This window comes from Stegostoma tigrinum, chromosome 3 (genome assembly GCF_030684315.1).
Source record: "Stegostoma tigrinum isolate sSteTig4 chromosome 3, sSteTig4.hap1, whole genome shotgun sequence".
Taxonomy (NCBI): Eukaryota; Metazoa; Chordata; class Chondrichthyes; order Orectolobiformes; family Stegostomatidae; genus Stegostoma; species Stegostoma tigrinum.
This window is the reverse complement of record NC_081356.1, coordinates 25,054,666-25,071,804: the sequence shown is the minus strand read 5'-3', so window position 1 is coordinate 25,071,804 and position 17,139 is coordinate 25,054,666. Positions and strand designations below refer to the sequence as shown.

The following is a 17,139-nucleotide window of genomic DNA, read 5'->3' as shown; positions in this document are numbered from 1 at the left end:
TTATTTCTGCCAAAGTAGACAATTTGACATTTTCGCATCTTATACTCGATTGCCAGTTTGTTTGCCCAGTTGCTTAACCTGCCCACGTCCTTTTGCAGACTTCTTACAGCCTCTTTATAATTTTCTTTCCTATCTGTCTTTCTTTAATCGGAAAATTTAGCTCCAATATATTCAGTCCGCTCATCCGAATCATTTGTAAATTGTTGAAGCCCAGCACTGATTCCAGCATTGCTCTGCTACTGTTTGTCCACCTAAAAATCACTCCTGTATCCCAACTCTGTTCTCTGTAGGTTAGGCAGTCTTTTATCCAAGCTTGTATATTACACTGCATTGGTGTTTTTAGCTAGGGATTGATATCATTGGGCATCAAAATAAAATTTTGGACACAAATTTATAACGTGGTTTGTAGGATGAAATAAATATTTGAAGTTTTGTAATAACTGTTGTTCTAGAGAGCATTTAAATACTCAAACCTATTGTTTATTCCAAGATTTTTTTGATGAACAATATTAAAGTATCTAGTATCCCAAATAATTTGTTTTCACCATGGAAGTGTTTTTGCATTATTTCACTTTTTCTTCAGGCATTCTGATTATTAACTTTTAAGGGAATAAAAAAGAAAAGTTAACTGATTTTTGGCTTAAACTTGCTGTTTGATGCTTTTGTTATTTAAACGTGTAATAATCCTGCTCTTCTGTGCGATAGATCATACTATTAATATCAGTAATCCTATGAATAATAATTCATTCCAGTCAATGTGTGTACATATTAAATAAAATATTACTTCTATCTATTGTCTACTAAATATTTAATTTTACTTCAATGCCATCTTTTTTTTATTGGCCAGAGATTAACACAATAGAGGCAGAAATTTTACAGCACAAGAGAAAAATATCAACTTTTGGCATGCAGATTAGAGTGTAAAATAGTATATCCAATTACATAGAAACAAAGAGAAAAGGAGAAGTAGGCCATTCGAGCCTGCTCCACCATTCGCTATGATAGTGGCTGATCATGCAACTCGATCAATCGTTCAGCTTTTCCCCCACGTCCTGTGACCCTTTCACCCAAAGTGCTCTCTCCAACTCCTTTTAGAAATCAAATAATGAATTATTATTTCAGAATATAGTAATTGTTGTACAAAATGTACTGGATTTAACGTTCAGCATTTCATGACCGGTGTTAGTTATTCATCACTACTTACACTTAGCCACAAATTAACTGTGACGTTTTTTGAAAACTAGAAATTGTGATTGAAAGGTCATTTTGATGCAGTGGCCTGGAACCTTTGTGTGAACAGAGCAAACCACTGTATCACCATTTAGCCTGTTTGACTGGTTATAACCGATGTATAATCTGTTGTCTATTTCTGTGTATTCACAGATGGTTCGAACATTGTGCCTTTTCTTGCCTCCAACTGAACGAAAATGCTCACGACTTGCTAATGCCTGTGGTTCTTTCAAATATGATTCAGGTCTCTTTATTCAGGGCCTTTTAAAGGTAAGATTATGTTCATAGTGATAATCAAATTTTTTTCTTCACACCTGCAATTTTTAGTTTTTTTTCTCCATTACTTTCTTTAATCTCCTTCCTCCGGCCAGTAGGATGTTCAATGTGACCCACTCCAACCTCTCCCCCGCAGAACGGGCAGCCCTCCGCTCCCTCCGCTCCAACCCCAACCTCACCATCAAACCCGCAGACAAGGGTGGCGCAGTGGTAGTATGGCGTACTGACCTCTACATCGCCGAGGCCAGACGCCAACTCTCCGACACCACCTCCTACCGCCTCCTCGATCATGACCCCACACCCGAGCACCAAACCATCATCTCCAACACCATTCATGACCTCATCACCTCAGGGGACCTCCCACCCACAGCCTCCAACCTCATTGTTCCCCAACCCCGCACGGCCCGTTTCTATCTCCTTCCCAAAATCCACAAACCTGCCTGCCCTGGTCGACCCATCGTCTCAGCCTGCTCCTGCCCCACCGAACTCATCTCCACCTATCTGGACTCCATTTTCTCCCCTTTGGTCCAGGAACTCCCCACCTATGTCCGTGACACCACCCACGCCCTCCACCTCCTCCAGGACTTCCAATTCCCTGGCCCCCAACACCTCATATTCACCATGGACGTCCAGTCCCTGTACACCTGCATTCCGCATGGAGATGGCCTCAAGGCCCTCCGCTTCTTCCTGTCCCGCAGGCCCGACCAGGCCCCCTCCACCGACACTCTCATCCGCCTAGCGGAACTCGTCCTCACACTCAACAACTTCTCTTTTGACTCCTCCCACTTCCTACAGACTAAGGGGGTGGCCATGGGCACCCGCATGGGCCCCAGCTATGCCTGCCTCTTTGTAGGTTACGTGGAACAGTCCATCTTCCGCACCTACACAGGCCCCAAACCCCACCTCTTCCTCCGGTACATTGATGACTGTATCGGCGCCGCCTCTTGCTCCCCAGAGGAGCTCGAACAGTTCATCCACTTCACCAACACCTTCCACCCCAACCTTCAGTTCACCTGGGCCATCTCCAGCACATCCCTCACCTTCCTGGACCTCTCAGTCTCCATCTCAGGCAACCAGCTTGTAACTGATGTCCATTACAAGCCCACCGACTCCCACAGCTACCTAGAATACACCTCCTCCCACCCACCCTCCTGCAAAAATTCCATCCCCTATTCCCAATTCCTCCGCCTCCGCCGCATCTGCTCCCACGATAAGACATTCCACTCCCGCACATCCCAGATGTCCAAGTTCTTTAAGGACCGCAACTTCCCCCCCACGGTGATTGAGAACGCCCTTGACCGCGTCTCCCGCATTTCCCGCGACACATCCCTCACACCCCGCCCCCGCCACAACCGCCCCAAGAGGATCCCCCTCGTTCTCACACACCACCCTACCAACCTCCGGATACAACGCATTATCCTCCGACACTTCCGCCATTTACAATCCGACCCCACCACCCAAGACATTTTTCCATCCCCACCCCTGTCTGCTTTCCGGAGAGACCACTCTCTCCGTGACTCCCTTGTTCGCTCCACACTGCCCTCCAACCCCACCACACCCGGCACCTTCCCCTGCAACCGCAGGAAATGCTACACTTGTCCCCACACCTCCTCCCTCACCCCTATCCCAGGCCCCAAGATGACATTCCACATTAAGCAGAGGTTCACCTGCACATCTGCCAATGTGGTATACTGCATCCACTGTACCCGGTGCGGCTTTCTCTACATTGGGGAAACCAAGCGGAGGCTTGGGGACCGCTTTGCAGAACACCTCCGCTCAGTTCGCAACAAACAACTGCACCTCCCAGTCGCAAACCATTTCCACTCCCCCTCCCATTCTCTTGATGACATGTCCATCATGGGCCTCCTGCACTGCCACAATGATGCCACCCGAAGGTTGCAGGAACAGCAACTCATATTCCGCCTGGGAACCCTGCAGCCATATGGTATCAATGTGGACTTCACCAGTTTCAAAATCTCCCCTTCCCCCACTGCATCCCTCAACCAGCCCAGTTCATCCCCTCCCCCCACTGCACCACACAACCAGCCCAGCTCTTCCCCCCCACCCACTGCATCCCAAAACCAGTCCAACCTGTCTCTGCCTCCCTAACCGGTTCTTCCTCTCACCCATCCCTTCCTCCCACCCCAAGCCGCACCCCCAGCTACCTACTAACCTCATCCCACCTCCTTGACCTGTCCGTCTTCCCTGGACTGACCTATCCCCTCCCTACCTCCCCACCTACACCCTCTCCACCTATCTTCTTTACTCTCCATCTTCGGTCCGCCTCCCCCTCTCTCCCTATTTATTCCAGTTCCCTCCCCCCCATCCCCCTCTCTGATGAAGGGTCTAGGCCCGAAACGTCAGCTTTTGTGCTCCTGAGATGCTGCTTGGCCTGCTGTGTTCATCCAGCCTCACATTTTATTATCTTGGAATCTCCAGCATCTGCAGTTCCCATTATCTCAGGATGTTCAATGTGTTGGGTTGATTTCCGCTCAATTTTTATTTTCCCTTTCATGTCACCCGAGATAATGTGCTCTACTGCTTTTCTTTCTGAATGAACAAATGACTTCTGAATATTTTGGCAGAGTTCTGATCAGTAGCTATTGCCTACTGCCTGGAAATTGATGGACTTTACTTCAAGAGGCTGTTGGCTCATTCAGCATTTTCTTACTGTGATCATGATTGTAACTATTAAGAGCTAACAGCTTGGCTTAAATGACCGGGTCCGTTACAGTGATAAGATGAGAAATAGGAGCAGGGGTAGACCATCTGGCCTGTCGAGCTTGCTCTGCCATTCAGTAAAATCATGGCTGATCTTTTCATGGACTCAGCTCCACTTATCCACCTGCTGACCATACCCTTAATTCCTTTACTGTTCAAAAATCTATCTATTTTTGTCTTAAAAACATTCAGCAAGGTAGCCTGAAGACAGCAGCATGCTGCAATTTTTCACCATTAAATAATAATCCATTTTACTGATATTCCTACCAAAATGGATGACTTCACACTTACCAACATTGTATTCCATCTGCCAGAGCCTTGCCCACTCCATTAACCTATCTATATTCCTCTACAGACTTTGTGTCCTCTGCACACTTTGCTCTACCACTCATTTTAATGTCATCTGTGAACTCTGACACACTGCTATTGGCCCTAACTCAAAACCATCTATGTAAATTGTAAACAATTGCAATTTGAACACTGAGGCACATCACTAGTCACTAATCACCAACTGGAAAAACACCCATTTATCCCCATTGTTTGCTTCCTGTTAGTTAGCCAATCCTCAGTCCATGACAATTATGGCCTGTAATGCCGTGCACTTTTTATCCTAACATTACCTCTTCAGTGATAATGTTAGTTTCTAGGTCATCACCTACCATAATTTCCTTGTCATCATGTTTTGGCATGTTATTTGTGTCTTCCATTGTGAAGACAGACACACAATATCTGTTCAACGCCTTGGCCGTCTCCTCATTTCCCAATATTAAATCCCCCTTCTCATGCTCTAAAGGGCCAATGTTTACCTTAGCCACACATTCTCATTTTATACATTGGTAGAAACCTTTGTTATCTGTTTTTATACTCCGAGCTAGTTTACCGTCCTAATCCTTTATAGCTTTATTCAGCTTTCTGTTGACGTTTAAAGATTTTCCAATCCTCTAGTTTCTGACTAATCTTTGCCACTTTGTATGTATTTGCTTTCAATTTGGTACCCTCCTTTACTTATTTAGTTATCCATGGCTGACTATCCTTTTTTCTACAGTCCTTCCTTTTCACTGGTAAATGCTTTTGTTGAGCACTGTGAAAAATCACTTTGAAAGTTATCCACTGTTCCTCAGTTGTCCTACCGTATACTCTTTGCCTTCAATCATTACTAAAAGCAAGTACTTAGAATTGATGGTTCTGATAATTACAAATGTGAACTTTAATGTTCTCAGGATGCTACTGGTAGCTTTGTGCTGCCTTTCCGTCAAATTATGTATGCTCCATACCCAACCACGCACATTGATGTTGATGTGAATACAGTGAAGCAGATGGCCCCATGTCATGAACACATTTATAACCAGCAGAATTACATTAGCCAGGAACTTCACAAACTGCAAAAGACTGCATCAGAAGAAGATGTGATGCCTGATACTGTAATACATATGGATGAGAGTTTTACTCCTGATCTGTAAGTATTTCAAATCAAGGTTTTTTTCAAAAACAGCAAGAAAACACATACGTTATGTTTATTTGTGTGGAATGGATGAGCTGGATTATTTTTAGAGCAAAGACATTGGAACAGCATCCAATATTTGATAGTTATATTCTGCAACGCTAGGTGTTTTGCTTTAGTGCTGTATTATATTTTCTACTAGAATGTGTAACAATTTAGTAAGCTAACCTGAAATTCAATATTTTTGTCAATATTTTGAAGAAGTGGAAGCAACGAAAGAAAACTGTAATTCTCATTAATAAATTTACCAAAAGAACAATTTTTTTTCCTCCACCTTTCAGTCTTGGCTTTACATTACCTTGCCAAATCAAATACTAGGAATGAAGCAAGATGCTATCACTATTCAAAGCATCATGTTTCCTATAGGTTGGAAGAAAGCATGCTGAATATGGTGACTCATTATTTAAGTTACACACTTTATTGCCTTTAGTATGGTATTTGTGGTGAAGGAATATAGAAATTTTCTTTCATCATTTATTGACAAGATTAGGAATTAAGTGAGATATGCTAGATTCTGTTTTCTGCTCACCTTGAAAGTTTCAAAATTTTGAAATGGTCACAGCTTAGAAATCTCAATATAATGTACAGTTCAGAAATCAAAAGTATCAGGAGCAATGTCTTCTCGTTTTGCAAGTTATTAATCAAATCTGGGTAAATGATGTACCCTGCTTATAGATTTATGTAATGTTTCATTACTTATTTTCATCCATGGGTTGTGGACAACACTATCAAGACCAGCATTTTTATTACCCTTGCAGCTTCCATCGAAGGCTGCTCATGACTACCTTTTTGAATTGCTGCAATCTTTGGAGTGTGGGGGCACCTAGAGTGCTGTTAGGAAAGGAGTTCCAGGATTTTGACCTGTATTGATTTCCTTGAATTGTGGTGATTGATTTCAACAATCCAACTAACTTCCCTGATTTCCATTAACTCCAGTTGATGTCATACTCAGTCAAAAGCTGTCTTGCTGTCAAGGGCAGCTGCTGTCATCTCTCTTCCATAAGTCATTTTTTTTCATGTTTGGAGCAATGCTATAATGAGGTCAGGAGCTGTGTGGCTCTGGCATGGATTAAAATTGCCAAAGCCACAGTTCTTGCATCATATTCTATAATGACACAATCCAACGCTGTCACTAATATCGGGGTTTCTTTGTTTACGCAGTTCAGATACAATGAAGAATATCACTCACAGCAACCTAACTATATTGATTACCCATCCCTTCTCATGATATATTCCAGATACTTGTGAAATCCTATATGATTTTAAAAAATGATATCTATCATGGAGGCATCCCTGTTTAGAAGTGATTTTAGTGTTTTCGAAGAAAAGATGGTTAAAACTTTATCTTTAGATATCAGCCCTGTTCTCAGTATACATTTTTAACAAGGGCTGAAACTAAAGTATTAAAAACTTAATTCCTATATTTTCCTATGACTTCGTATAATTCCTTGGCCTGAGTAATTATTTTGCAGTCACTTCATAGCTCTGTACACACAGCACACTTTGGTTATTTATGGTTTCTGAAAATGAATCCATCTACTGTTTACTATATTCCACTTATTGTAAAAATCAATACAGGAATATGTGTGGATAATTGTGGTTTTCTGGTTTTGTGGTTTTAATTCACCAGCCTAGAATTTTGCTGTTTTATTGTGGATTGACGTGTGTTGCTTCTCTGTACAATATTTCTTTGTGTTTATTGTTAAATAGTTACCTAAGTAATTCCAACTTGGAAATAATTGACACCCCTCATTCCCAAATTAAAGAAGTGCAAGAAAACATTGCAACAGTGAACCACAAGTTTTCTTACCTTGAGATTTGCTACCAAATCGTACTTAAAACATCATACGTTTCTGCAGCTGTCACACCACTGCTTTTCTGGGAGTGGTATAACTGTAGTCATGCATAACAAACTGTGAAGTTGTCAGTCATCCATATGGATTAGGCTAGATTGACGGGCTGTACCATTATTTACAGATTACGTCATTCCTTCGTGGGTGGTAGATGCCAATAATTGTCAGTAAACATCTATACTAATAAATTCAATGTTAAGAAATTAAATTTTTTTTCCCTAAGTGGTTGTGGAATACTGCAGTTTAAAGTAATTTAGCCCCAGATTAATTTCATTAAATGGAGTAAACAAACAATACACAAATCGCTTAATTTTTATGTAAATTACTTTTTCTATTATAACTTTATTTCTGTAATTTGTTGGTATTTACGTTTAAATTGCATTTCAATAAATTGTTTCAGGAATATCTTCCAGGACATGATGTATCGAGATACATTGGTAAAGTCGTTTTTAGATCAGGTATGAAATTGTGGAAATATGATGTAATGGTGAACAATTTTCACTGCTGACTTTGTATAATAGCTTTTTAATATTTTTATGGAAGATTAGTTCTTGTATTTGATCACAAACATCTTTGGTACAGTATTATCTAGAATATAGTTTGACCAAGAGTTTTTTGTTTTCTATGAAATGTTACAAAATAGCAGTTTCAAAATATTCACATAAACCAGCTGTTTTGATATAAATTTTGAATTAGATTAGTAAAATTGTGAATTGAACATTTCTGTTTTACAGATTTTTCAGCTCAAATCAGGCTTGACCCTCAGGAGCATTTTTTTGTCACAGTTCCTCCTTGTTCTTCACAGAAAGGCTCAAACAGTGATAAAATACATTGAGGATGAAACGTATGCAAAAATTTATTTTCTGACTTTTATTATTTTAAAATCATAGGATTTAGTGGATTTTGAATATATCTCTACTTATCTAAACGCTTTGAGTAACTGCCCTCCTAAATATTTAACATTAAGTCTTCGTTTAAAGTTGATTTGGGTAATGTTTGCTAAAATAGTGACAATATACTGTTTATTGTTGTTTCTCTTTAATTTTGTTTTGCACGGTCCACCCTGTTTTGAGCCTTGCCTACCCTCAAAACCTTCTTCCCTTTGCTTCCCCACTTACTCCTGAAATCTGTCTTTTCTCTGACTTCCATTCCCATCCTCCATTTTTACTTCTAAAGTCTCATGCCACTTGGGACTACTCTTGCACACTGGCCTTCCTCTCATTCCTGCACCTGCCATCAGACCTTCATCACCCCCAACTCCTGCTCTTGTCCTCACTCCTCCCCACCTCTCTCCCCCACCCGGGTTTTAGCCTTTAAAATGTTGGTGACTCTTTCCACCACAGGGAACTTGCAACTGTTTTCCTAGCTCCTATTTTTGAAGACAGCCTGAAATCCTGGTAGCACATGTTCATTGGTGCAAGTAGTTCTGGACTTCAGCTACTATCTGCACTGAACAATGCTGCCACTAGATGGAACCTGGTTAATTAACACTTCTTCAGGTTAATGTAATATTAGTATTTATTTACAGCATTTGCCTTTATATTGTAGTACTTTTTTAAAAAGTTGGATTATTTTGTTTATAAATGTAGGCATTGAAGAATGTACACTGTTCCAAGTTAATGTTGTAACATGAAAGGTCCTGAAGTACCCAAGAATTTCTTTTATGATTAGATTAGATTCCCTACAGCGTGGAAACAGGCCCTTCGGCCCAACAAGTCCACACCGCCCCTTAAAGCATCCCCCTATAACCTACACACCCCTGAACACTATGGGCAATTTAGCATGGCCAATCCACCTAACCTGCACATCTTTGGACTGTGGGAGGAAACCGGAGCACCCGGAGGAAACCCACGCAGACACGGGGAGAATGTGCAAACTCCACACAGACAGTCGCCCGAGGTTGGAATTGAACCCGGGTCCCTGGCGCTGTGAGGCTGCAGTGCTAACCACTGAACCACTGTGCCGCCCTATAGATGTTTAATGATAAGTTTTATTTTGAAAGCTGGTTCTCCGAGGAATATGCAGCAATGTACACTTAAGATATGGCACTTGAACCTGTGTGTCGTCTTATTTCTGGGCAATGAATATCTGAAAGGTGCCCAGCTGCAGTTTTAACATTGGTGTCTGTAGGAACCTATGATTCACAGTGTTGTTTCTCTTAGTCGCAATTTTAAGGAACACAAACACAAATTTAAAAATGAGAACTTGATAAATGCAAATGCAGTCCCTCTCTTCCATAATGTTGCTTCGTTATTACTTGTGTCATTTCCTTGCCATTGAGCATTACAAGATATTCTGATAAAGAGGAAACCAGTCAGCTTAATCTCATTGATGGTTTAACATTTTAATATTGTCTCAAACTATAAGCCGACTAGTTCTGTAATTCTCTGCATACTACCTTCCACTTGAAAGCAATTGTACACACCATCAAAACATTACAATCCTGAAACAGTTTCCTGTAACTGAGCTGGGATTAACACTTGTTTAAAAAGTAAATTCAACAATAATCTACACAAAAGTCCAGCTCTGATAAATAAGAGCATAGTAAGCATTAACTTTGTCAATTGTATCAAATAACAATATGCATTCTGCTTAAACTTCTGTACAGGTTTGATGCTGTGACATCATAGCTGCAGAAATATAATGATCCTCATGTAAGCTTTCAGTACTTAGTCATAAATTCAGAATTATCATGCAGTAAAAATAGTTAAATAATTTTCCAGTAAACACACTTTTTCATTGTTTTGCAGAAAAAAGATGGCTTGGAAAACATAATGGAAAATTATATGTTTGAATAAATTGTTCACGGGGATATTTGATCATAGGACTAACCAGATAGGCTGCAATTCTTATGGCAATATTCTTGCAGCTTTTTAAAATATAAAATTTGTTTTTTTTTGGCTAAATAACATTTGCCAGTGTGTTTAGCGCTTTTTCACAACTGATTATATTTTATACAGTTAGACAGGATAACTGCCAACAGTTGTCTGAAGCAATAACATATTTTGTTGTTTTACTTGTTTTGTGTGGCTGTTACCTTCAGCAGGTGTTCTCTGCTCAGTAGCCATTGCCAAAAGTCATATCTTCAATGAGTAAAAATATATTTTACTGTTGCTTATGTATTGATGTACTTGGGATTACACTTCTAAATAACTATCCTTAGCTTATTGTTATTTTCCTAGAATTATCTATAATTAAATATTTAATCGATTCCCTCAGGTGGTGATATTAGAAGTGCACCTGGCCATGGCAATAAAAAGGTTTCCTTTTCTTTAGAAATAGTGACTACATGCATCTTGATTAAAATATTGAGTATTATTAAAGTTGCCATGTGTAATTATTGTTCAGTTTTCCTCTTGAATAGAAAATTTAAAATCATACCCAGGACCTTTAAATGCAGTCATTTACTTTTAAATTTAATGAGAGTATTTAGGTATTCATTAAGAATGCTCTTTATGAAGGTAAATAATGCATTTAATCAAAGGTAATGTATATCTTCTAACCTGTACAGGCAGAATAAGTAGATGATGAAATCATGTATTTCCAATTCCCATGCCTCAACCTCTAAAGGTGTTGTAAAAGATTAAAGTGAAGACATATATGCCAAATAGCTAAACTTTAAACGTGGGTAAATATTAGAACTGTTTTCATATGATAAAACAAAACACAGTATTATGTGTAATTTTATGAACTCGAGCACAGTACAAAATGTATTGGAAAAGCAAGGAAACACGCTGATTTAGAAGATGGTTGGAACTGGTTTACACCACAGAAAAGTTCAAGTACACCATTTGGAAGTGCTGAAAATTGTGGGTGTTTATAACATAAATAGGTAAAATACTGCTTAGTATTTTAATACCTGACTGGAGGGTATAGATGTACAGTTGTTGCACTCCCTTCATTTCTGTTTTGCAAAGCAGTACTTGCATTTTTAAACTAGGTTGTTAGGACTTGAATTGTTCTGCCAGAAATGTTAGTTTAGGCCTAATGCATAATAAATTATTAAAAAAAGACAGACTATTTATAAAAGGGCAGTGACATTGAACTAAATAGGTAGCTGTTTTGACAGCTGATACAAGCATGATGACCTGAATGGCAGTGTTTGATAAAATCTGATGTTTTGTTTTGATACTGACTTTTTTTTTCCTGTTTATTTCTTTAGCCAGAAGGGAAAGAAACCATTCAAATCCTTGCGCAATCTGAAAACTGATCTTGACCTTGCAGTGGAAGGTGACTTGGCTATTATCATGGCTATAGCTGAGAAATTAAAGCCAGGCTTACATTCATTTATTTTTGGAAAATCTTTCTACACAAGTGTACAAGAACGTGATGTATTAATGTCACTTTAGAGACAAGTGTATTGCATTTCACATTGTGAATGATTATGTATCTGCTTATTGCAGATAGCTAATTAACATGAAGATGTAATTATGATAATGCATGTATTGAATTAGTGTCAAACCAACAAATAGTTTAGAATGTTTGTATTTGACACAACCATGGAGCAGCAGTCCATAAATAAAACTTAATAGCACTGAACCTAGGAAGCCAAACTGTGGTGGGAAATTAAACAACTAATCAGAGGAAGAGGCTCCACAAATGTCCCAAACCTCAATGGGAGATCCCATCACATCATTGCTAAATATGAAGTTGGCGTCTACAGCCGCCTTCAGTCATAATCCTATTAGAATGCATCATATTAATAAACTATGTATCAAACGTAAGAATGCTTAGTTCCATATCTATGTGAGATGATTTGAATGCGTCTCAATAGGAAAAAATCTCTTGTCCTGATTGCCCTTTCTGCAAAACTGGAATCAGAACACCTTGCCCATGAGCACATCTTATGCAATCTCGGGTTTTACCTAGTGCAAAATAACATTGATAGAATCCAGTACTCCAAGGCTAGCATGTTCTAGGGTATTTCAAATCCATACTTTTCAAAGTTTTCAGAACATACATACTTATTTTCATTGATTAAGATTAGATCCCATACAGAAGTGTGCAAACATATAATGGCTGAACTAAGAAACCTTCACCTTTCCGTATTTGCATTGACAACATCTCAGCATCTACACTGTAAAACTCCTTCAAGATCTTTGTTTTAATTCTCCAGCTCATTACTTAACTCTAAATAACATAGGCACATTTATTTGCACTATGTTCTCTCGGGACAGTCCTCCCATCCCAACAAAACAATTTGGTGATTGTTGGTTGCTTCGTTCCTAAGGCATATATATCCTGCCCTTGGTAACAAGACCAATAAGCCATTTCGGGTGTTGTCTCACCAAAGCCATATAAATTGTAGCAAGTCCTCCATGTCTTGTGCTACAAACCCCTTGCAAAGACAAGTCATTTGTTGCCCTCAGTACTTGCTGTGCGTGCTTTTAGCTTCATGATTTTTGTTGTAAGAACCTTGTGTCCTTTTCCTTGCTTCCAACTTTATATTAGATTTGTCACCCTTATGTCCAATAATATAGCTGAAATATATTCCTTTGCAACCTTTTTGCATTTTCCTCACAAATTATTTTACACTTAAGTTTTCCATCGACTGTTTGAGAATTTAATGGAAGAAACTGAAATAGAAGTTTGTACCAAGGTGGGGGGGTGGGGGAGGGAGTACGATGTTTGATTGTCTGAACAACCAAATTTTTTTAAACAGGAAATCTGTTATTACTTAGGATAGATTATGAATGTCTCTACTATCACCACTAGGTATCTAACTGAGTTGATTGATGAAATAGCTGAGTAAATTGCTCAGCTGTATCAAACACTTAGAAAAGAAAACAAAAATAGAACTAAGATCGACAACTTGGTTGTGACCTGGGCATCAAATCAAAATGCAATAAAGGAATACCAAACTGTGGTGTTCCCCACAGTTCTCCTGAGAAATAGGAGCAGGAATAAGCCAGTCAGCAGCAAGAGCCTGCTCCGCCACTCATTAAGTTCATGGTTGATGATCTACCTCAGCTCGACTTCCTGCGCACTATTCCTGAGTGATCAAAACCTACTTTATTTTAATTGAATATATTCAATATCTCAATTCAGAGCATACTCGAGAGTTTTCCAAAATGCCTCTTCATCTCAGTCCTAAATTGAGCAATTCTGAAGTTGTGACCCCTAGTTTATAACTCCCCAGATAGAGGAAAGTCTATCCACTGTCACTTCTGTTGGGCTGTTTTAGAATTTCGTATGTTTTGTTGAGATCACCTTTCATTCTTCTTAACTCTAGAAAATATAGCTTTAGGTCATTCTGTCTCTTCTCATAAGATAATTGTCCCCATTACAGGAATCAGCTCAGTTAACCTTTCCTGGACAGCATATATTTCCTTGAGGGTATAAGTAAAACTATTTGTCATGCTCTAGAAATATCTTTGCATAGGGTGAATGTTATAAGGATGGATTATACAGTCTCTCTTGTAACAGTTATTGACAACACACCAACTAGAAACCCAGCTGTCATGCACAGTAGTATACTAAGAACAGCCTTAAGAGTTGGTCTTCTATGTTCAGCTCGGAGGAAGCCCTGCTGTACAAAGACTCTGGCCAGTGTTGGGTTGTGACTCCTGCTGGAACTACAGTCACAAGCCAGAGAAGTGTTATGGATGCTAGTGTGCCATGAAGTTTGGAGATTTTGGATGGACAGCCTGGAGGGCACAAAAGAAGATGTGTTAACTATTTGGCCTCCAAAAAGCTTCAATAGGCTCACGCACAGATATACTTTGGGAGACAGATCTCAGGTGGACAAGAACTTGATGGGCAAACCACCAGTTTTATTTTTTGAGCTCCCTGACCTTCAAATACACTGGTCTAAGTGGGGTGTAAAATTCACTACCTTGGGTGGATTGTCATCAGGATCAAGAAGTTGACTTTTTTTTTCTGTGTCATCATTAAGAACACATCTTTCCAAGTCATAGCATCTCCTGAATCCAACCTTGCCTCAGCTTCTCTGGTGATTCATCATCTATGCCTTTGTAAGCCCCAGACCTGATTATTTAAACACATTTTTTCCTGACATACACATCCTACATCCAAATTGAACCCATCTAAAAGTCTGCTGCCTTTGTACTGACTTGCACAAAATTCCACTTGCACATCAACCCGTTACTGGCTGACCTCCAGTGGTTAAGCAAAACCTTTTTAGAATTTTCATTTTTGTTTTCAAGTCCCTCCATAACTTCACCCCTTCAAACAGTCTCTACCTTTCCTTCCATCTTCAGCCCCCTGAAATATCTGGTCTCTAATTCTCACCACTTGAGTATCCCTGATTTTAAAGACTCCTCTATTGTTGACTATATCTTCAGTTGCTTATGCCACAAAGTTCAGTTGCATCCCTAAGCCATTTCTGTATCTCACTTTTCTCCTCAAAGGTACTCCTTAAAATCTTCCATTGTCACCAAGCCATAGGCCATCTGGCCTTGTCTTATGTGATTTGGTATCATTTTGTTTTCCAATGCCTCTATGAACTGTCTTGGGATGTTTCCTTATGTAATTACACCATATAAAGAAGACTGCTGGTTTTTGCACTTACTCACTCAATTCTGGAATTTGGTACCAAATTTCAGGTGCCAACTCCATGGACCAGTGAAGCAATAGCCTGTCATAATAACATTCACAGTCATCTCTTAGTCAGAATGCTGGAGCCCTCAAGCCCCTGAATGTGGGCTGTCCACTTACAGGAAAGATATATTATGCTTATACAGTAAGGGAGGGTTTGGTTTGGCCTTGGGAGTACTCAACATTGATTCTTAATCCCAGGAATACAGTTTAAGGGCAAAAGCATACTTATCAAAATTATTTTTCTAGCAGCCAATTATATTTGTTCCACCCCATATTGAACAAATAGTGACACACCAAATCCAGCTTATTACTTCATTGATGCTTGATCAAAATTCTTACCTACAGCATTGTTGGAACATATGACATAAATTGCAGTGGTTTAAGAAGACAGCTCACCACTAGGCTGTCAAGGACAACGAGGGATGGACAATAAATTGACCTTGACAGTGACCCCCTGTAATGAATACAAATATAACAAACAATATAATAAACAATCAAATGGTAATTAAATTATTTCTACCATGTGTTTGCAATGTGGTTTCGAACTCTTGTTAAGTACGTTATGCCATGAAACTTTGAAACATCATGTATATTCCAGCAGGGACATGTCATCTCTCATTTTTGCTGTGTATCAAATAAGGGACAATAGTTTCCCCAATAGAATGGTGATAATATATTTTAGAAAACGGCATTCAACTTGTTAAAAAATAATTTTAAAAAATATATTGTTGGAAGTTCTTAAGATCAGGAACAAAAACAGAAGTTGCTGGAAAGTTCAGCTTCTGTAAAGAAAGAAGTCAGACCTAATGTTTGGGTTCTTTGACCCTTCCTCAGAACTATTTTTTTTGATACCAGCAAAATGTTGGTTTATGTGCAGAAAATAGGGAGGGGGATGGGGTAGGGAGTAAATGATTGCATAAAGGATAGAGTCCAAAGAGTGAGAAGAGCAATTGGATACACAAAGGAGTTGATAATGATCTGATTAGGATGGTAAATAGCTGTTAATGGGGACTGTTAGTGACTAACTGTAGATGATGTTAAGATCAGGAACTGGTTAAATCTCTGATCTGTTGTGAATTTGACTTCTGTTTGCTGCATGAATAAGATACCTGAGTTTTTTACATTAAAAGTCCTAAGATCCTTAGTGGAAATGAGTTGAGATGAATTTTATTGATGTATTCTATCGCTCTTCCCACTCCAACTTGAGTAAAGTCTGTCCACATTTAAAATTATGAAATAAATGAAATCTTTTACCTGGCTGATCTCAATGACATTTGTTCTCAGTAAACCTGTAGTTGATCTGTAATCTACTTAAATAATATATTCACAGATTGGTATTTTGAATACATTTTAATTATTGTTATTGTCAGAAATAGAAGCCATGATTTCTCAACCAATAAACCAATCGAAGAACAAAGAATAACATAGCAGAGCTTCAGGCCTTTCCGACCTCCAAGCCTGTGCTGACACATTTTGTCCTTCCATTCTGTCTTCACCTACAGGATCTGTATCCCCCTATTCCCTTCCTATTCGTGTATTTGTCAGGTGCTTCTTGAATGCTGTTATTGTGTCCACTTCGACTTCCTCTTCCAGGCAGTCACCACCATTTGTGTGAAAAACTCACCTTGCACATCTCTTTTAAACTTTGCAGTCTGTTCCACCACTCCCCCACCCCACCCTCTGCACCTTGAACCTGTGCCTCCCTAGTAACTGACCTCTCCACCCTGGGAAAAAGCCTCATACTTTCCGATCTATCTATGCCGTTCGAAATGTCATAAACTTCTAACAGGCCGACCTTCAACCTCCTGTATTCCTGTGAAAACAAACCCTGTCTATCCAACCTTACTTCATAGTTAAAATCCCCCATACCAGGTAACATCCTGGTAAACCTTTCCTGTACCCCCTCCAAAGCAACCACATCCTTCTGAAAATGCTGGTAAATGGGACGAGATTTATTTAGGATATCTGGTCATCATGGATGAGTAGGCCCAAAAGGTC

General features: G+C 39.5%; 1 protein-coding gene across 1 annotated transcript in view; it reads left to right on the top strand.

Annotated features, from left to right (window-relative positions):
- The window catches only part of c9orf72 (C9orf72-SMCR8 complex subunit), a 35,581-nt gene extending 19,182 nt beyond the window's left edge, over nucleotides 1-16,399 (top strand). Inside the window, exons 6-10 of the mRNA XM_048526823.2 lie at nucleotides 1,384-1,500; nucleotides 5,448-5,683; nucleotides 7,982-8,039; nucleotides 8,316-8,425; nucleotides 11,744-16,399. Coding sequence (XP_048382780.1) covers nucleotides 1,384-1,500; nucleotides 5,448-5,683; nucleotides 7,982-8,039; nucleotides 8,316-8,425; nucleotides 11,744-11,930 — 708 coding nt within the window. The 3' untranslated portion in view covers nucleotides 11,931-16,399. The remainder of the gene's footprint in view (nucleotides 1-1,383; nucleotides 1,501-5,447; nucleotides 5,684-7,981; nucleotides 8,040-8,315; nucleotides 8,426-11,743) is intronic.
- Nucleotides 16,400-17,139: the final 740 nt, after the last annotated feature.